General features: G+C 50.7%; 1 protein-coding gene across 1 annotated transcript in view; it reads left to right on the forward strand.

The window, feature by feature from the left end:
* Positions 1 to 21,047, forward strand: part of IGF2R (insulin like growth factor 2 receptor) — a gene marked incomplete at its 5' end in the record, with an annotated part of 98,619 nt that overhangs the window by 66,339 nt on the left and 11,233 nt on the right. Inside the window, 15 exons of the mRNA XM_025049054.1 lie at positions 13 to 184; positions 1,957 to 2,044; positions 2,666 to 2,881; positions 3,600 to 3,730; positions 3,985 to 4,082; positions 9,155 to 9,291; positions 10,349 to 10,539; positions 11,990 to 12,116; positions 12,779 to 12,898; positions 13,234 to 13,490; positions 13,796 to 14,014; positions 15,525 to 15,674; positions 18,970 to 19,131; positions 20,299 to 20,506; positions 20,870 to 21,016. Of these exons, the coding sequence (XP_024904822.1) occupies positions 13 to 184; positions 1,957 to 2,044; positions 2,666 to 2,881; positions 3,600 to 3,730; positions 3,985 to 4,082; positions 9,155 to 9,291; positions 10,349 to 10,539; positions 11,990 to 12,116; positions 12,779 to 12,898; positions 13,234 to 13,490; positions 13,796 to 14,014; positions 15,525 to 15,674; positions 18,970 to 19,131; positions 20,299 to 20,506; positions 20,870 to 21,016 (2,423 nt within the window). The remainder of the gene's footprint in view (positions 1 to 12; positions 185 to 1,956; positions 2,045 to 2,665; positions 2,882 to 3,599; positions 3,731 to 3,984; positions 4,083 to 9,154; positions 9,292 to 10,348; positions 10,540 to 11,989; positions 12,117 to 12,778; positions 12,899 to 13,233; positions 13,491 to 13,795; positions 14,015 to 15,524; positions 15,675 to 18,969; positions 19,132 to 20,298; positions 20,507 to 20,869; positions 21,017 to 21,047) is intronic.

Below are 21,047 nucleotides of genomic sequence, written 5' to 3' on the forward strand. Positions count from 1 at the left end.
GCTCTTCCAGAGTGCAGTGGGGTCTTGCCTGGTGTCGGAAGATAACAGCCAGAACCTGGGCGTGGTGCAGATTAGTCCTCAAGCTGCAGCAAATGGGTCCTTGAGCATCGTCTATGTCAACGGTGGCAAGTGTGGGAACCAGCGCTACTCCACCAGGATCACCCTCGAGTGTGCTCACACAGCGGTGCGTGCGCAGCGAGCAAGGCGTGTCCCGTGTCGTTTCCCACGTCTCCAATGCCAGAGTCTTCTGTCTGACTTCAAGTGTCCCTGTGTTTTTGTGGATTTTAGGCTATCAGTAGGGTTTGACCGGAATGTATTATTTTCCCCCAGGTCTTATATGGTTAAGAAGTGCTGTATATTTTACTCATGGAGGTTAAAAGTTGGATATTAATTGTGGCTGTCAGTTGACTGATTTTAAGAAATTTTATTTTATTTTATTAGTAGTTTCAAGTGTACAGTACACTGGTTAGACATTTACATAGTTTATGAAACGATCCCCCTGATTGCTCTGTCTTCCCTCTGGCCCCCCACCCAGCCATTACATCACTGCTGACTGCGTTCCCCGTGCCGTGCTCCCCATCCCCGTGACCATCTCTCGACTACTGATTTGTGCTTCTTTAACCCTTCACCCCTTTCTCCCAGCCCCAACCCCTCTCCCCTCTGGCTGTCACCAGATTGTCCTCTGTATTTGTGAATCTGCTTTCCATTAGTTTGTTCTTTTTGTTCTTTAGATTCCATATGTAAGTGAAATCATATGGTATTTACCTTTCTCTGACTTATTTTGCCCAGCATAATAACCTCTAGGTCCACCCATGTCGTTGCAAATGGTAGGATTTCATTTTTTTTTTTTTTTTTTAAGGCTGGGTAATATTGGTTGCTTCCATATCTTGGTTATTGTAAACAGTGCTGCCGTGAACATAGGGGTGCATAGATCTTTATGAATTATTGTTTTGGTTTTCTTTGGATAAATACCCAGAAGTACAATTGCTGGGTCAAAAGGTAGTGTTTTTTTAAATTTTTTAAGGAACCTCCAAACTGTTTTCCATAGTGGCTGTACCAATTTGCAACCCCATCAACAGGGTTCCCTTTTCTCCACATCCTTGCCAACACTTGATTTTTGATTTATTGATGATATCTCACTGTGGTTTTAATTTGCATTTTTCCAATGATTAGTGATCTTGAGGATCTTTTCATATGTCTATTGGCCATCTGTATTTCGTTTTTTGGAGAAATACCTATTCAGGTCTTCTGCCCATTTTTAAATTGGATTGTTTTTGTTGTTGTTGAGTTTTATGAGTTCTTTATAGATTTTGGATATTAACCCCTTGTCAGATGTATCATAGGCAAATATCTTCTTTCATTCATCAGGTTGTCTTTTTGTTTTATTGATGATTTCTTTTGCTGTACAAAAACTTTTTAGTGTGATGTAGTCCCATTTATTTTTTCTTGTTTCCCTTGCCTGAAGACATGTATTTGAAAGAAATTACTGTTAGTAATATCAGAGTTTACTGCCTATGTTTTCTTCTAGAAGTTTTATGGTTTCTGGTTTTACATTTAAGTTTTCATCTATTTTGAGTCTATTCTTGTGTATGGTGTAAGAAGGTGGTCCAGTTTTTTTTTTGTTTTTTTTTTTGCATGTACCTGTTCAATTTTCCCAGCACCATTTATTGAAGAGTCTGTCTTTACCCCATTGTATGTTCTTGCTTTCTTTGTTTGTCAGTGAGCATATAGGCCTAGATTTATTTCTGGGCTCTCTCTTCTGTTCCATTGATCAATGTTTCTATTTTTATGCCAGTACCATGCTGTTTTGATTATTGTAGCCTTGTAGTATAGTTTAATATCAGGTAGTGTGATCTCTTCAACTTTCGTCTTCTTTCTTGAGGTTGCCATGACTATTCAGGGTTGATTTCTTTTTAAATAAATGAAAACAAAGTCAGCTGTTGCTTTCTATTACAGGGGTCACCAATGTTTCAGCTTCTAGATGGCTGTGAGTACGTGTTTCTCTGGAGAACGGTGGAAGCCTGTCCCGTTGTCAGAGCAGAAGGTAAGGCCCAGGGCCCAGCTCCTGAATGGCTGTGAGTGTATGAAGTGGCAGGCATTCTGAATAGCACCTTAGATGTGAAACCCCATAATGATGGCCACTTGCGTGACCGTGAAATGCTCTTTAATGAATGGGTTTTTTTTTTTTTTTTTTTACTATCTAGGGAATTACTTTTTTCAGTTATCATTGACGTACAATGTTATGTTTCAGATGTTAATGTAGGGATTAGATGCTCCTGCATTTACTCCACTACAGCCCGTGGCTTTACCAGCGACGTCTCCCACATGTCATCTGAACTGATGGGGTCATTGGCTTTCCACACACGAACACTTTACCATGGGGTTTTATTTTGTTAGATGAAGCAGATCTTTATCCTGTGACCTAGGCTTTTCTAGAATGCCATTTGCCAGGCATTCTCTACATACACACACACACACACATATATATATGTGTATATATATATACACATATACGTATATGTGTATAAACAGAGTGGGCTAATGTGGAAATGCCTAATGCCTATTTTAAGATAGTACTTGCTTGATTGAAAATTGTGCACCTTTTTGCCTGCATGTGTGACTGTGCGTGTAGCTGCGATGGCCCATCACTTGTGTGTTTTTAAAGGAGACAACTGTGAGGTGAAGGACCCACGGCACGGCAACCTGTATGACCTGAAGCCGCTCGGCCTGAATGACACCGTCGTGCGCTCCGGCGAGTACACCTACTACTTCCGGGTCTGTGGAAAGCTGTCCTCGGATGTCTGCTCAACCGATGACAAGTCCAAGGTGATCTCGTCCTGTCAGGAAAAGCAGGGGCCGCAGGGATTCCAAAGAGTGGCAGGTACCACGCCTTTCCTTCTGCTTTTGTTGCAAAACAGCGGATTCCACGTGTCAGGTGATGCGCGGAAGAAAGCGTCAGTGCGTCTGTCTTGAGCGGGAGGGTCGGCTGCTGCGTTCTCATGGAACTGGCTTAATCGTGTGATTTCTGACGGTCTCAACCAGAATTCTTGGTGACGAATGTTGCCAGCGCTTATAGCAAAACCAGTTATCGATTCTAAGATCTTGTTTTTTTTCTTTATTGCAACATTGGGACACACCGAACTAGCCGAGGCAGTACTTTCTAGAACTGGGTCAGAGGGGGCACATTTAGTGAAGGGTTGACTGTGAACCTCACAGGGCAGGCTGTTGGTCACCACACTGTCTCTTTAGTTGGGCAAGTGATAATGAGTTTACGGACCTTTAAAAAAGAAAGTGAAGTCGCTGGCATGGTGAGTGTGTGGACAGCCCTTTAGGGGCCACGTAGAGGACGTGACTTCCTCTTGGCTTACGCCTGTGTGTCGTCCTCCCTGTGGTCTGTCTGCAATGTTGCAGCCTTGGGTGAGAGCAGCTGGCTTCGTCCTTCCTGCCATCTAACGTGGCGGGGAGCGAGTGGTACGTGCCTGGCATACTCGGCCACCTGTTTATTCAGAGCGCGTGATGTAACGTGTCCGTTATGATAAGCATGGCGTCCTGGGGACTTCCCGAACCAATCCTTGTTTAATTAGCTGCTTCTCGAACAGGTCTCTTTACTCAGAAACTGACTTATGAGAACGGGTTGTTGAAAATGAACTACACCGGGGGGGACACCTGCCACAAGGTGTACCAGCGCTCCACAACCGTCTTTTTCTACTGCGACCGCAGCACCCAGAAGGTGAGGGCCTGGGGCCCGCAGCAGGGTCTCTGCGGTGGGGTGGGCCCGCATCACCCCGCTGCCCCTGTGTTTATAAAACGAGTCCATGCATAGGTCTCATGAGGCCTCCATACCTCGGTTAAGTATGTTATTTACAGGAAGCGTGTGTGGAACCTTGATCAGTTTGCATAGATTATAATGAACACAGTCACCCTTACTAGTTTCGTCCTCGAGACTCACCGTGCAAACTAACGTGTCTCTGATAACCTCTCCAGCCCGTGTTTCTCAAGGAGACGTCAGATTGCTCCTACTTGTTCGAGTGGCGAACACAGTATGCCTGCCCACCCTTCAACCTGACCGAGTGCTCGTTCAAGTAAGTCGTGCCTGTGTTCATGCGTTTGGACTCGATAACGCCGGACGCTGGACAGGATTTTGCTTTAATAGTGGGTGGTTTGGAGGACGGGGAAGGTTGGTCAGGTAATCGCCCTGTGTCTTCCTTCATGGTAAAGTGAGGGGCCGGATCAGGTTAACTCCAGGGTCCTTCACAACTGAGAGTCTGGTTATTTTGCGTTAAGGTGCATGTAGGGAAGTGATTGGAGCTGAAGCATAACACCTGGCATGATTCACAGGTGTAAGTGGAATAGGGTGACCAGGATGTCACCTGGCCTCTGCTCCTTTCTTGGACGCTGCTTGTCCAGGGACACAATGATGAAGAGAGGGTTATGGCACAGATGCACAGGTCGGAGTGTCAGCATGAGGGAGGTGACACCCGACCATCAGGTTCTTGGTGGCTGTCAGTGGCTCTTTATCTCTTTGTGCCTGTGGCTCACATTTGCTCCTGGAATTGTGTGCTGGACTACCTGTGAGATGAGGCAGAGGGCTTCAGTGTGTGTGAGTTCCGACAGTTAACCTCATAACTATTACGAAGTGGACGTCTTGGATCTTATCCCTGGAGATTTTGGTTGTGTAGGTCTGCTGTTCTGAATATTTGAGGGGCATGCTGGCAGTTTTGCTGTGTGAGGACCCACCCCTAAAAGAATTGCTGGGTTACAGCATTCCTGGGGGAAGATTCAGTCATTTTCATATTTCTTTCCAGTCTTTAGCCTGTTGTTACCTCCTTGTATTTAGGTAAAGTAATAATTTTTGGAGTTTTTTAGTAACGTATGGAAGTGGCATACATCTAGTAACCTGTGTTTAGCAACTTTAAATCATAATCCAAGTTTAATAATGTTAACTTTTTCAGTTAACATTTCATAAGCATTTTCATGAGAAACAAATTTATCTGTTATTCCTCATGAACAGGAACTAATCTCCCGAGCGGATAGCCCTGATTTACTCAGCCATTATCTGACTGTCATTTGAGGCTATCTTCAAAGACTTGAGACTTTCTGATGTTTGTGTACAAGAATTTTTGCTATTCTTTGTATGTAAAACTTTTTTCCCCAAAAATATTTTTTCTAAGTTTTTAAAGTAGAATTAAGTCAAAAGGAAATTGAGTAATCAGTTAAGATTAAAGTTTATACTTGCATATTGTAATAAATTCATGAGAACAGAAATGTGTATAACGAAGTAAGCTTCTGCCACCCCTGTCCTCCCTGTCCTCCCCTCAGCCTCGCTCCGCTTTTCCCGTATCTTCCTAACAGTTCTTTCTGGAGCCTTCCATGACTCTGAATGATATTTAGACCCATTTGTCAGCCTCAGATGGTATCAAACCTGTCTTAAAAGATGAGATGTGTAAGTCGTGTGTGCTGTCCTTCCCTGTCCAGCCCACCCCTCTTTTATTACTTCTATTTTTACTTCTTCTCTTGGGTACCTTCAGAACATTAGACGCTCTAAGCTCTGTTTCTTGTTCCATCTCTTTTAGACAGTGGCTGTTTATTTCCTGCCGCGATGAGGGCTTCAGATGCTGCCTCCCCTTCTGCTCTCCCCCGCAGCGTTTCCGCGGCCACCTTCATGCCGCTGGCACATTGTCAGGGTTTAGAACACGTGTGTGATGTTGAGAAACACTAACGGTCTTCCCTACTTTATTTGTAGGGTGATTCTAAAGCATTAAAAACTAAGAAACAGCACTAATAACATTAGGTAAACATCATTTACTGCAAAATCACATGGTATGATTGGACTGCAGAGAAGGGCGTAATCCTGTGTCACTCAAGCCTGCCCTTTTGGAAGGAAAATAGGCTAAGTGTTGAGGTCGGAAGATCTTCATTCCTTCTGTTTCATAAATTGCTCCAAAGAAGCAGGCCCCACGTTAGCTTCCTTCGTATTTGGAACAGCTGGCACCTCGGTAGCTGCTTAGTCTCGGCGTTCTGTGCCTTCGCTCATGCCGTTGACAGAATAATGTGCGTTGCCTCGTAGGTGAGGGAGGCGGGCTCTCCGTGATGCCACGTGCCTTCCCGAGGGAGGCTCGGGCTCCCAGCCGGTTCTTGGACTTTCCGTTCTTTTCCATTCTGTTAGGGTACGTTCTCACACACGCGAAAGGTGGGGTGGGAGGGAGCCCGTGGTTTTTCTGAAAATGGCATAGTTTTGCTCTCAGATCTAGTTAGCTGAGTGTGGGATTATAGATTGAAAATAAATGCCCTCCATTTTGAAGGCATTACCTTGTTTTCTACAGGCACTTTGTGTGGCTGGCGAAAAGTTTGTTGCTGATTTTCTTCTGTCTCTGTGTTTTTATGCTGTTCTGAAATGTTTTTTGAACTTTTTCTACTAACTATCCTTTGGAAATTTTTATTTCTATTGAGTTCTAATGACTACTGAGGATACTAATTATAACTTTTTTACTTTCTTTATTTAAACCTTACCATTTATTCCCTGAATTATAATTTATTTTCTTTTAACAATTGCCTTAAATATGTATCCCTGACTTAACAAAAACTAAAGGCAACCAGACCAGTACCTCTACCCACCTCAGCGGTAAAACAGCGTCAGCACCGAGCCCCGCTCCCCAGCTCCACGGTGCGTTGTCCGGTGTTTTACCTCTGACGCGTTGTCTGTCACGCAAAGAGGTCGTTATTGTGGTTCTTAAAAAGTAATCATTGGTTCTTTGACTATAAACGTTTCTTTTTATAAAAAGAAAAAAAGAAATCTATCACTTTCTCTGACTTACTCTTCCCTTTTTGCATCTTACCCCTTCCTTTTGATCTAATTGTCCTTCTCGAAGTACTTTGTTTAGCGTAGTGCTACGCACAGTGCTGGCTGCAAACTCTTTGCTCTGGTCCCTGACGGGAGAAGGTGCTTGCACCAGGACGTGAGCCAGCTGTGTCACCCTCCCACCGGACAGCGCGGGAACCAGTGTTTGGATTCCGCATGCCATCGCTGGCTGATCCCGGGATGCAAACCACACTTTGAGTAACACTGCCTGGCGGGATTCACATCTTGGTATTTATTTGAAAAGGCTTAGTTTTATCTCACTAGCTGAGTACAGAATTTTAGATTAATAGTGTTGTTTGTTTGGTTTTTCTTTTTAAGTCAGCACTTTGGACTTCTAGTGTAGACTGTTCCTGTTGGAGAGTCTGCTCTCTGTTGGTTCTGTTTTCATTCCGTTGTAGATAAGCTATCTAGATTTTCTGTATATATTTTTCTTGTGTTTGTTCATTCTCAATATGGCGGGTTTATGTGTGGTTTTATTGTTATTTTGTTGCTTGGAAGTTGGTGCTTTCTAAAACTAAAGATGCATGTCTCACTAATTTTGGAACATTTGCAGCTAGTATGTCTTTGAATGTTGCCTCTAACCTAGTCTGTTCCTTTCCTTTGAACTTCTGTTAATTGTATCTTAGTCACCACATTCTGTCCACGTGTCTTTTAATATCTTTTTCATCTGCTTCTGTACTATATTCTATTTCCTTAGAGATATTTTCCAATTTTCTGATTCTCTTATCAGCTGGTTTTAATTTGCTGTTTTGGCTGTTTGTTTCCTTTTTAATTTTCATGACTGTTTCTCATTCTAGACGTTTCGTTTGGCACTCTAATTTTTTTCCCCCAACCCATCCCCATAGGGTTACGTTCTTTTATTATAGTTTCTGTCCCTTCTTTTCTGACTCCGAACACCTGCATTTCTCACAGGACCAGTTAATGCCAGCTCTGTCCTTTGCTCCCTTCTCTCTCACATCCCACTTATGACCTGTTAAGGTCCGTTAATCCTCGAGATATCTGGAACGCTCTGTTCTGGAAGCACCACGCCCTGGCTCAGGCTGCCTTCACCTTGCACCTGCATCACGCAGTGGCCTCTCAGTCGGCCTTCCTGCCTCTGCCCCTGCCCCACGTTGGACTAGTCCGTCACAGCGGTTAGAACGGCCCTGTTAAAATGTGCGCGATCACGCCAGCCTTTGGCCGGCGCCCTGATCCAGTGCAGTGACTCTCTTGCCTCATTTGGACCTGTGAGCTGAAGTTCTCACTGCGTGCCGACCGCCACGCGATGTCCCCTGTGCTATTTGCACCTCCTCCCCTGCCGTTTTACTCTCTCGCGTCTGCTCCAGCCACACGGGGCTCTTGCTTTTCCTCGAACGTGCCAGGCTCGCGGTGCCGCGGGCCCTTTGCTCTTGCTGCTTCCCCCGCCTGGCTTTCTTCACTGGGTCCCCGGCTGACGGGCGATGCCATGGCTTTCAGAGTTTGTTTCAGAGGTCACCTTCCCAGTGAGACCGTTTCCGACCACCCTGTCTAAAATCTCAGCTCTTTCTCCCCCACCCCCAAACTTCTTATCCCCCTTCTCCGCCTTTTTTCTCTTCAGCTCTAATTACCACCCGATAGGACCGATCCTGTTTATTGTCTTTCTTTCGCTGTAATTCCTGGGAACTTTATGAGACAGGTGGCTTTTATTTGCTTTGTTCGATATGATATCCCAGCCTAGCATGTTCGTTCTCCTCCGATGGGCTCTGGCCTAAGAGAGTGGTGTCTGCGATTGTCCATCTGTCTTCCTGTGCCCGGACCTGGTGCCTCACGGAGGCTGCGTGTTGGTTTTAACCCACCGTTAACACTGCGCCTGGGGCGGGGGTGGCTCTCAGTGACGGTCTGCACCTGGGACTGCGTAGTGAGTAAGCCTTCAGCCCATTTTAATGTCAGTGACCGTTGGCGGCCTCAGCTGTCAACGGCAGGTGGCCTGCTCCTGAGGATGGTCTGTGCTGAGGGTGCTCTCGGCATCTGAGCTTAACTGGCATCTTCTCACTGGCCTGAGCGTGGAGAGCACACACATTCCAGGCTTGGCGTTGGGTTTTTGTTGCTGTTGTTAATATATAATTTTGTTGGAACAAGAGTCGTAGCTTCCTGAACTCAGGTTGTTGCTGGTTCCTCCTGGAGCGGGGAGCAGTCCAGTCCAAAGTTCGTTTCTGGGGAGCGTCTGAGTCCCGGGGTGTTGGGTGGGCTGTGTCTCACATCCCGGAGCCTTTACAGACAGAGTGCCACATGCTCAGAGGGCAGCGGAACCTGACTGCCGTGTTCTCTTCCCCGCAGAGATGAGGCTGGCAACAACTACGACCTCTCGTCTCTGTCACGGTACAGCGACAACTGGGAAGCTGTCACGGGGACGGGGTCCACCGAGCACTACCTCATCAACGTTTGCAAGTCTCTGTCTCCACATCCTGGCTCGGGTGAGGCGGCTCTCGGAGGGCTGATGGCTTGCTCAGGCTATGGGGGAAGATGGGGTAGGAACGGTTGCTTTGAAGGTGCCTTCCTCTCTGTGACACGAGAGATTTGGCCAACAAGCAACCTGAGGAATTAGTTAAGGGTCTTAATGACCAATTCCCAGGGTGGTCTAGGGTAAATCAGTGCGGAAGCCTCTGCTGGGAGCATTACAGACTTCTCTGAACACGAGGAGTTAGAGGTGGGTAGAAATAATCATGGTGGCAGATAATTATTCTTAGCAGGATAGGAGATGACAGGGCATGAAATGGAGACAGTGTGTGTCCGCTGTTTGTTGAGAGGAATGTGGGTGGGTGGTCCTTTAATGATGTAAGAGCCAGCTCACCCGAACCTTACTGCCGGCAGTGAGAATGGAAGTCTCTCGTACACGTGGGGCTGGGAGCAGTCCTCAGTGACCTGGGTGCCCACCACAGTCTCTGAAGGTGCAACTTGTCCTGTTTTCTTGAAGTTTTATACAGCTCCACCCACATCTCGTGGGGTTCAGCTCAAAGGGGGCACCGTGTTTTACCTGCAGAGAGTGGTTTTCATTCTCCGCACGGCTCGAGGCTGTGGGCCCCCTTCCCCTTGGACTGTGCTGGGCAGGTTGGTGACACCATGGTCTTAACCCATGAATACTTCTGTGCCTGGAGCAGGTGGCACAGATATTTTGGGGCCTGGAAAATCAGTAGAGTTCTTAATTAAAGATAGAAGACAAATGTACGCCATTTAAAATGTTCCTTTAGATTTATGAATTTTAGCTTCATTATTTTTGAGGTTCAGAAGTAATTCAAGCTGTTAGGCCTTGAATTCTCCCAGCATCCCATGCCTCTCCCAAATCCATCTCTGGTCAAACATCATTTAAATGAGAACTCATATGGTATCACTGTCGTCTGATTCTTTAAAAGGAAGAGATTATTTTGGAGCAACTGTGAAGTCAAACACGCAGCATATCTGACTTCACTTGCCAGATTTAAGTTCTGGACTGGAAGGTGACCGAAAGGTGACATGTTTCTGGTCATGTTGCAGAGCCGTGCTCCCCGGAAGCGGCCGTGTGTCTGCTGGGTGGCTCCAAGCCTGTGAACCTGGGCAGGGTGAGGGACAGTCCCCAGTGGGTGGATGGCGTAGCCGTCCTGAAGTACGTTGACGGCGACTCGTGTCCAGACCAGATTCGGAAAAAATCGACCACCATCCGACTCACCTGCAGCGAGAATCAAGTCGTAAGTGACACAGCTTTCTCCGCCCTGGTGCTGCTGCTGTGGGGACGGTGGGAGTCGAAGGGTCACCCTTCCATTGGGATGCGAGCCGAAGGGCTCGGATGCAGCTGAGCTTCTCAGCGGCTGAGAGGGCGGCTCCCCTCAGCACTCTGGTCCTGGAGGACCGTTCTCTGGCCCCAGGACGCCTGACCTGGCAGTCGCGGCTTTGGAATCCATTGGTTCTCTAACGTGTGACTCGGGTTCTCAAAGGCTGTAGAGACACCGGCATTGGACGACGCGGCCTTTGTCTTCGTGGAGGCCGTGCGGGAAGAGCCGGCGCTCGGATGGGCCTGGCTCGCAGGCAGCCCCCTTCCCACCGGTGGGGCTTGCTGGCTGACTTTGCCGCCGTAACTGTCCGCCTGTCAGCACGAGCCATACCTGAGTTGTCACGTTGCCGTGAGGGTTGGAAGAGGGGTCAGGGCCAGGTGTCATTTTTGGCGCGTGGTCGGTGCGCAGTCCATGGGGCTGGTCCCCGCTCCGTGGTGTGACGGACCCCTTCCCAGGCCGGGTGGTTCTGGGCAGCTGAGCGGGTTGGACCGAGAGGATGGTGTCCTGGGACCATCGTTCACCACGGGGCTCTGCACACAGCGGGTTAAGGCAAAGCCCATGCACCTCGTGTGTGATGGGGGTTGCAGCGGGTTTGGGGGCAGGGCCACACTGGACCCCGTGCCCACTCTCAGTGGTGGGAGGAGCGCAGGACAGGCAGCTTGGGGCCCTCAGGGCGTGAGTGGCCGCTGAGGTCCCCTTGGGGAAGCCTGTGCCTGGACCGGGGGCTGCTGGGCTCTGGCTGGAGCTGGGGCTCCATGGCTGAGCTGAGGGTCGGGGCCGAGGAAGGGAGCTGGCCGACGCGTGGAGGGGCCGTGAGGGCGCTGGGGGAGGCCGGGCTGCGGTGTGGCCCTGCCGTGGCCGAGCAGCACAGTCGTCACGGGGTGGGCACATGCTGAGCGAGTCCCCACAGGTCTGTGGACGAGAAGCCCCCGAGACTCACACAGCAGGCCTGGCCATGCGGGCCAAGCGGCGCGAAGAATTGCTGGCCAGTCTTTTCATTTTGCTCACAGTAACACATTTCAGTTCATTTGTTTTTCAAAACGTTAGCATGATGTGCTCATTTGTGACTCACAGTAGCCCTTCGAGCGTCTTTGTCCACTCTGTCCCCAACCGCCGCCCTGTGCCCTGGTGTCAGGAAACTTCACGGCCCCAGGTGCATTTCTGGCTGCGGGCACGCCTCACTTGCCCTCCCGTGTGTCAGCTGGAGCCACAGTGGTGTCTCGGGCGCACGTCCCGACCTTGCTCTGCCAGATCAGCCCTCCCCCGTCCACACCCGGACAGGAGCCGCGCATGCACGTGCGCATGGCGTCGGCATCGTTGACACGTCGCACCTGTGCCGTCAGCAGCTCCTGTCCTTTGCTCGCAGAACTCCAGGCCCATGTTCATCAGCGCGGTGGAGGACTGTGAGTACACCTTCACCTGGCCCACCTCGGCTGCCTGCCCCGTGAGGCGCATGGAGCACGGCGACTGCCAAGTCACCAACCCCGCCACAGGTGAGGCGCTGCCACTCACCAGCCCCCCACCCCGAGCGGCCAGGTGCGAAGCTGGGCAGCAGGGCACTGTGGGCAGCAGCATCCTGTCCCGTGTGCGCGTTTGGCCTTTCCCCCTAGAAGCAGTCCGGTCTGCGGGCTCGTGGTTCCCCTTCTGTGGAGAGGAGGCTGACGTGTCCCTGAAGCCATGCTCCCCGTGACCTGTTTCTGAAGCTGCCTGTCCCACCAGCTCTAGGCTTGCAGAGCTGGCTGCAGTCAATCTCCTTGTCACCTCTCAGAGTTACTGTGGGATAATTAGGAGCTCCCCAGTGACCTTCTGCACTGGGGAGCCGGGAAGGCAGCTGGAGTGCCGCCATTGGGCCCTCCCGCATCTCGGCTGGAATCCTAGTGGCTGCTGTGGCCCAGCTCTAGGAGGAGGAGGCTGCTATGAGCCGCTATCTTATGGGGAAGGACGAGCCATCTCATAAATTTGGGGACTGATGGCTCTGTGACACGGGGCTACCTAGTCAGCGTTTTTAGGGCCATGTCAGCGAAGCGGGTGGTGACTTGTGGTGAGAACTCAGAAACCCCACCGGCCAGCGTGGTCCATGTGTGAGCACACTGGTGATGGCCTCCTGAGTCTCTGCCCCCTGGAGTCACTGCGTCCCCGTCCCCTCCTTCCGCAGGGCACCTGTTTGATCTGAACTCCCTAAGTGGCAAGTCTGGAACCACCGCCGCGTACAGCGAGAAGGGGCTCGTCTTCATCAGCGTCTGCGGCGAGAATGAAAACTGCGCTCCCGGCGTGGGTAAGGCCCGCGACGCCCTCCCTGCCGCCTGCCTCTCCCGGCCGGGGTCGCCCCTGGCCTCCGTGTCCCTGTGACAAAGAGCTGAGTAGAAGCGAAGACCAAACAGCTTCCTCTCCTGCCACAGTCAGCTGACGTGGCAGGGCGGGCAGTGGGGATGGGGGGGCCACATGATGAAATATTAGATGTGTAACATTTGCTAAAACCACATGGGACGTTCAGAATTCTGCACGTCGGCTGCGGATTTGAAAGTCTGGACGCGCAGAGGGTTCTCGTCAGGAACATGGCCGTTTGGATCCGTAACCGTGTTTTCCCTTCTGCTCTCATGTCCGGTGCAGGGGCCTGCTTCGGGCAGACCAGGATCAGCGTGGGCAAGGCGAGCACGCGGCTGACCTACGTGGACCAGGTCCTCCAGCTGGTGTACGAGGAAGGGTCCCCCTGTCCCTCCAAGTCCGGCCTGAAGTACAAGAGCGTGATCAGCTTCGTGTGCAGGCCTGAGGCCGGGCCCACCAACAGGCCCATGCTCATCTCCCTGGACAAGCAGACGTGCACGCTCTTCTTTTCCTGGCACACGCCTCTGGCCTGCGAGCAGGTGGTGAGTCACCGGAGCACGCGTGGCATCTGAGGAATGCACGCCCAAGGCCTGGGTGTGCCCAAAGCCCAGGTGTCACCCCCAGTTGTACTGCAGTTCACGTGGCCCCTTGGTAGATGCCCAGTGGCTCTCATCCACTCCCGACGGTCCCAGTAAAATTGGTTCACGGTGCCCAGTTAGTGACCAAACGTTTGGGGATATTAATCCACCCTTTATGCTTTTTTTTTTTGTCCAGCTTTTAAATTCTTGGGGGTGGCTTAATGGAGAACTTTACTGTAGTCTCCAGCGAGCTTTTTCCTCTTTCACAGATGGAATGTTCCGTGAGGAACGGCAGCTCCATCATTGACTTGTCTCCGCTCATCCACCGCACGGGGGGTTACGAGGCATACGATGAGAGCGAGGATGACGCCTCTGACACCAACCCTGACTTCTACATCAACATCTGCCAGCCGCTCAATCCCATGCACGGGGTGGCTTGTCCCGCCGGAGCTGCTGTGTGCAAGGTCCCCGTCAACGGTCCCCCCATCGTAAGTGTGGGGGACCCAAGGGTGGAAACAGTTCCTGCAAGATTTGTAACAGTGACCTTCACATTGTATTACCTACTTTCAACAGAGTTAGTCACTCGAGCAGAAAGAAGGAGGAAGTGAGCAGAGTCTCTGCGTGTTGCGGGACCTTGGGGGAGGGTAATAAGGGGTTCGTGAGTCGTCAGCCAGCCATGATGAGCAGGAAGGAGGCCTTTGAGCTGTGGAAGAAAATGTGAACCCGCGTGTGTGGAGACACCCCTCTTCTGTGTCGTGGTGGGAGTCTCAAGGTTGACCCCGATCGGGAGATTTCTTACGTAAAGTGCAGGAAAGAATATCGACCGAGCTTGGCTTCTTAGAAATGCCCGTCTCGTGTCATTAAAATGCTTGTGAAGTGCAGGCACTTCCTTTCGGTAATCGACCGATAAGGACAGAAGCAGGTTTACTCATAGCTAAATATTCTACTTTGAAAGTTTTGGTTTTATACATTTTTTAGTGTAGATTTAGATCTTCAAAAGTTGTCTTCGTGAGTTATAGTGATGTTTTGTCAATCCTTGGTAGGTCTCATCATTCGAAAGGCATCACAAAGCGGTGTATTCCTGTGTTCATTAAATAGTGAGTCATGTTGTAAAGCAGATGTCCTTTTAAAAGGTAGACGTTCTCTGCTGCATTGTCGGGGAGAAACGCTGGGCGTGGGCGGGGAAATTGGCCAGGATGTGAATTTCACAAAGTCGCAGCTCCGCGGGGGCAGAGGGCCCGCAGCAGCCACATCTTAGCAGGAAGCGCTTTTGTATCGTCCTCTCCAGAGGCGCAGCTTGGGCTCCTTGGTGAGTCACACACAACCTGAAAGGTTCGATCTGCTGGTTACCCTGGATCAGGTTTTTAAAAGTTCTGTAGTTGGAGAGGGTGTTAGAACCCCGAGGCCGGAGCAGCCCGTGGTGGTGGAGGCGTCATGGATTCACACTCACACTCACGCACAGGGGTACCCTTCCTGGCTGTCCACCTTCCTCTCACTCCTGTGTTCACTTTCTCAAATATGTACCGAGCAGGCAGCGTGGGTCAGGTGCTGTGCTAAGCGACGAAAGGCAGCGGAGGACGAGCCCTGTGTCCTCTCCGAGGACGGAGAGGGGGCAGTCCTGTCGCAGGGCCAGGTGTGAGGAGATGGCCAGCGTGGGCAGCTGTGCGGCTCCCACCTCTCGTTGCTGGGTGACAGAAGACCATGCAGCGTTCTCAGTGTGACTGGAGAGAGAATTCCTGTGGCCTAGAATCTTTGAAAATTGACCATGTGTAGAAATAGGACCGTGGCACTAACCGTAGGATCGAAGCCGATTAACTCCTGAAACAGAGTGTTCTGTGTAGCATCTGAACGTCAAGACTTGTCAAGTGAGCTGATATTAACCCAGTTTTTTAGATGCTACTCACTTTCAAAACTGATGAGGTGTAAATTTTGCAATTCTGTAATAACCTGGCGAACAATGAATTTCTTAAAATGTTGCTTTACTTTTTCTTTGTTTAGGATATTGGCCGAGTCACGGGACCTCCAATACTCAATTCCGTAGCTAATGAAGTTTACTTGAATTTTGAGAGCAGTACCCCTTGTTTAGCGGACAAGCATTTCAACTACACCTCACTGATCACGTTCCACTGTAAGAGGGGAGTGAGCATGGTGAGTGCCTCCTGTGTCCAGTCTAGAAGCTCACGTGTGGATTTGTGAGCCTGGGTTGGAAATCCGCAGAACGTGTGTCAGTTCCAAGGATGCTCGGTTCACAGTGTCTGCCTGGAGCGCGTGGTCCGGCAGTAGTGCATCTGAATAATTTAAGGAATGAACTTGGCAGTGAGTAAGCCCACCCTGAATTAACAGAGCAGGTTTTGTGCATAGAGGCTTCCTGTAATTAAAAACATGAAAACTTGAGTATAGGAGTGGCAAACGTGGCCTACCAGTGCATCAAAGGGTCATAACTTCTTTTTTTACTTTTTTAAAAGATTTATTGGGATGACTGGTTAATAAAATTATATCGGTTTCAACTGTAAAATTCAAGAATACATCATCTTTATGTTGCATTGTGTATTCACCACCCGAAGTTAAATCCTCCGTCACCATATATTTGACCCCCTTTACCCTTATCTACTCCCCCGCTCTGGTAACCACTAAACTGTTTGTGTCAGTGAGTGTTTGTCTTGTTTGTTTGTTGCTTTCTGTTTTATATTTCACATACGAGTTGAAATCATACGGTTCTCAACTTTTTCTGTCTAACTTATTTTGCTTAGCATGATAACCTCAAGATCTCTCTCCGTCACCATATATTTGACCCCCTTTATCCTTATCTACTCCCCCGCTCTGGTAACCACTAAACTGTTTGTGTCAATGAGTGTTTGTCTTGTTTATTTGTTGCTTTCTGTTTTATATTTCACATACGAGTTGAAATCATACGGTTCTCAACTTTTTCTGTCTAACTTATTTTGCTTAGCATGATAACCTCAAGATCTATCCATATTGTTGCAAATACCAGTATTTCATTGTTTCTTATGGCTGAGTAACATTCCATTGTACATATGGACCACATCTTCTTTACCCAATCATCCATCAAAGGGCACTCTGGTTGTTTCCATGTCCTGGCCCCGTGAATAATTCTGCAGTGAACATTGGGATGCATATTTCTTTATGGATAAATGTTTTCAAATTTTTGGGCTAGCTACCTGGAAGAGAGATTGCTGGGTCATATGGTAATTCTAGTCTTAATTTTCTGAGGAACCTCCATACTCTTTTCCATAGTGGCTGCACCAGTTTACATTCCCACCAGCAGCGTATGAGGGTCCCTTATCCTCCACAACCTCGCCAACGCTCATTACTACTTGTCCTGACGACAGCCATTCTGGCGGGTGCGAGGTGGTATCTCATTGTGGTTTTGATTTGCATTTGCCTAATAGTTAGTGAAGTTGAGCATCTTTTCATATGTCTGTTGGCCATTTATATGTCTTCTTGGGAGAAGTGTCTGTTCAGGTTCTCTGCCCATTTTTTAATTGGATTTTTTTTGTTGCTGAGTCATTTGAGTTCCTTATTTTGGATACTGGCCCCTATCAGAGGCGTTGCTTGCAAATGTCTTCTCCCATTTAGAAAGTCGCCTCTTTGTTTTGTTAGTTTCCTTTGCTGTGCAGAAGCTTTTTAGTTTGATATAGTTCTGTTTGTTTGTTTGTTTTGCTTTTACTTCTCTTATTCTTTGAGGTCAAATTTATAAAATCTTCTCTAAAACCAAGGTCCAAGAGTTTAATACTTGTTTTCTTCAGTGCAACTTATCATTTCATGTCTCATATTTAGGTCTCTAATCTATTTTGAGTTAATGTTGGTGTCCGGCGACACTATTTTCTACTAACATTGCTGATTTAATTCTTACTGGGAAGTCTGACAGACTTTCGGCAGCCATAGTCACCTCAAATTCAGACGTTAGCAAATGAAAGAAGACCCCGGGACCAAAGCAGGTCCAGCAAAGCCATGCGTGTGACTTCTGAGGATGTTATTAATTTGTTTCGTGTGCATTTAGAAAATAATACTGGCTTCTGTTATAATGAGTACCATTTTGTTACAGTTTTTTTTTGCATGTTTTCTCTTGGCCCCTCTCACTGAATTAGGAGAGTATGGCCCCCACACTCAGAACAGTTGGGTGATGTGCCTGGTGTCACACAGCTCTGCAGTGGCAGCAAGGCCCCTGCCTGCTGCTCAGGAGAAGAGGTCTTTGCTCCAGGCGACCCAGCTGGACAGCCCCTTATGTGTGCTCCTGAAATCCATGAGGCTTAGAGAACTTAGTCCTTTGACGTGAACTGACCGAGGCTACTTGTGGTTTGTGTTTGTCCCACCTAATGCGAACATTCCTACATCTAGCTGCAGAAATATGAATGTGCTTGATCACGACACTGTGCACGTGCGTGCCTGTGTGCGTGCGCCACACACGTGTGTGTGTTTCTGTGGGTGTCTGACGAGGGCGCGCGTGCCTGTGTGCATGTGTGTGTGCGTGCGCCACACGTGTGTGTGTTTCTGTGGGTGTCTGACGAGGAACCCCGCGTACGCTCACACCACCAGGTGATCCGCATCTGCTCGCGTCGTGCTCACACTGCTGGCAGGCCCACGGGTGCTCGCGTCGTGCTCACACTGCTGGCAGGCCCACGGGTGGACGTGCTCTGGACTCCTGCTTGTTCTCAGAGCAGCTGCTCCTTGAGACCGTTCAGTGTTTACATGTTTTTAGAGACAAGGGCTCTCACGCTGAATATTTATTCCAGCTTTGGAAAGATTTTAAAGCTATTTTTTTCCCCTGTGGTTTTTATCTTTAGTGGAAATACTTATTCCACTTGAGTTTCTAGGAAAAAAGATTCTCAGTAGTAATGACAAATGAAATTCCCGACCAGCTGCCTCATCTGTTTTTGTGGCTGTTCTTGGGCAAGGGAATAAATACATGGATTGAAAGTACTTGGCCCGTGCATCGCCTGGCTGTGGAACGTCTTGCCCTTACTGTGGACGTCTCGTTTCTAGAAAGGGTGGCTTGGAGCTCTGCTCGTGAGCGTCGAAGCACTAGGTTTCCCACTTCGCAGTGGCAGGGTCTCGGTGCCACACACTTCTCTGTCATGACACAGAGACATTTGAAGACTTCCCCCCTTTCCTTCTTCGAACTGGTAGCATGGAGCATTGAGACCCTAAGTACAGGGCACGGCCCGGAGGTGGCGAGGGGTCCCGGTGTGTGGCAGGCTGCCCAGCGGAGCAGTGAGCTCAGTCTGGGTGGTTCCATTGGTGCTTACTGTCCCTCCCTTTTGGAGGGAGGGCGCTGGGGGTCCCCCAGAGCAGCTGGAGGTTTGTGGCTGTGGCAGCGGCCGCTTTCTGCAGACCCGGTGGCAGGTCCTGGGTTGGACATCAGGGCGAGGACCCGTGCCTGAGTCACGCCGTTTTCCAAGGCTTGTGCTCTTCTTCCGAACAGGGAACCCCCGAGCTGCTGAGGACCAGCGACTGCGACTTCGTGTTCGAGTGGGAGACTCCACTCGTCTGTCCCGACGAGGTGAAGGAGGATGGCTGCTCTTTGACGGACGAGCAGCTGCTCTACAGCTTTAACTTGTCCAGCCTTTCGAAGAACACCTTCAAGGTAACGCCCGGTGATCTCGGGGGCGGCCACCTGGGTTCTTGCTGATGCTCACTGTGCGCGAGGTGCTGTGATGTCTGTGGCCCCTAGCGGACATGTGGCCACTGTGGCAGTGCATGGCGTGGGTATAGCATCAGCCTGTCGGGGCTTCTGGGTCCTGTGGCTAACCAGTCCCTCCCAGCACGAGCTGTGCCTCCTGGTTCAGGGTGTTTCATTCCTTAGGGCTTTGTAAGGGTTAAATAACCCAGCGAGGTCAGCAGGGGGCCTTAATGTCACAGATGCTGAACGGGAGGTAGCTCGGGACGTGCTCATTACCACGTACACAGAGGCGGGGCCAGGTCAGGGGCAGCTGGCAGAGGCCACGTGGACTTCCAGTCCTTGCTCAGCCCCGCTGTGAGAGAGAGAGAGAGAGAGAGAGAGGCGGCTGTTTTGCTGACCACAGAGGATGGCCATAGGGAGCTAGATGTCCCCCAGACTGGAGATGTGTTTGAGTGAGCTGGGCCCATCTGCCACCAGCCCGCATGGCGTGGGCTGTTCTCTGTGTCCATGAGGCCGTGGGCATCTCTGTCAGTGACGGGCGGACCCCAGATCTCTGGGCCTGTGACCTAGATATCCTGAGTAATACAGCTGTCGGTCGTGCCCATGAGACCCTGGGGACAACAGCCGATGAGGGGTGACCCCTGACTTGTGCGCCCTGGGTCCTGTGACGGAGACCTTGGCCAGGCACAGGCCCCCCTGACAGGTGCGCAGAGGGCAGGGTGGGCGAGAACGGCAAGGTCCATGTCTGATCGTGGAGCATCCACCACGTCCTCGGCATCCCCGTGTCGCAGGTGGGAGACGTGGCTTCAGGAAGGGGGATGAGCAGCTGGAGGTCTCACAGGTGGCCCCCTGCTGAGGACGGCCAGCAGTGCGTGCTGCCACCAGGCGGGGCAGGCCAGGGGGCAGAGGGAGGCGTGGGTCCTGTCTGTGGTCGGAGGGAGATGCCCAGGGAGCAGGCAGGGCGTCGCCCTCCTGGGGAAGGCTGGGACTGGAGGGTAAGAGGGTGAGGTCCAAGGCTCAGGGCACAGCACGCAGGCGCAGTCCGTGCTCCTGCACACGCCACCTCCCTGCAGTGGTGGCGCTGTGCATCCGGAGGCCCATCCACAGCCACGCGTGCTGTTGTCCGTCCAGGTGACTCACGACTCGCGCACCTACAGCGTGGGGGTGTGCACGGCGGCGGCGGGCCTGGACGAAGGCGGCTGCAAGGACGGGGGTGTCTGCCTGCTCTCCCAGACCAAGGGGGCGTCCTTCGGACGGCTGGCGTCGATGAGACTGGATTACAGGCACCAGGACGAAGCTGTCATTTTGAGTTATGCCAATGGAGACCTTTGTCCTCCAGGTAAGTCTCTGCAGTGGGCCGGTGTTTACCTTGCTGGGAACACGGGACAAGGCCCGGCAGTGGGGGAGAGCTGGGAACCAGGCTCCGACCCCTGTGAGCGCCAAGCCCTCAGGTTGGATCGTGGGCGTCCGTCCAGCCATCGGGGACGAGGGCTCAGGCCTTGGAGCTCACTCTGGCCTGTGCCCTGCTGGTCACTGGCCTGTGCACTGCTGGTCACGCTGGCGGGCAGCTGGTGGTCCCGAGGCTGGTTCCGGGGAGACCGCCTGGAGGAGGGCCTCGCCGAGCAGCTCTCGTTGCCCGCACCAGGGAGCACAGCCGGTGCGGTGTTGGGCGTGTGCATCACACCGATGTCCTTCTTCCCAGAAACCGAGTACGGTGAGCCCTGTGTGTTCCCCTTCACGTTCCGCGGGAAGAGCTACGAGGAGTGCGTTGTGGAGAGCAGGGCGAGGCTGTGGTGCGCCACGACCGCGGACTACGACCGTGACCACGAGTGGGGCTTCTGCAGGCATTGTGAGTCGGCGCGGCCTGGGGGCCTGGGGGG

Source organism: Pteropus alecto, unplaced genomic scaffold, assembly GCF_000325575.1.
Source record: "Pteropus alecto unplaced genomic scaffold, ASM32557v1 scaffold195, whole genome shotgun sequence".
NCBI lineage: Eukaryota > Metazoa > Chordata > Mammalia > Chiroptera > Pteropodidae > Pteropus > Pteropus alecto.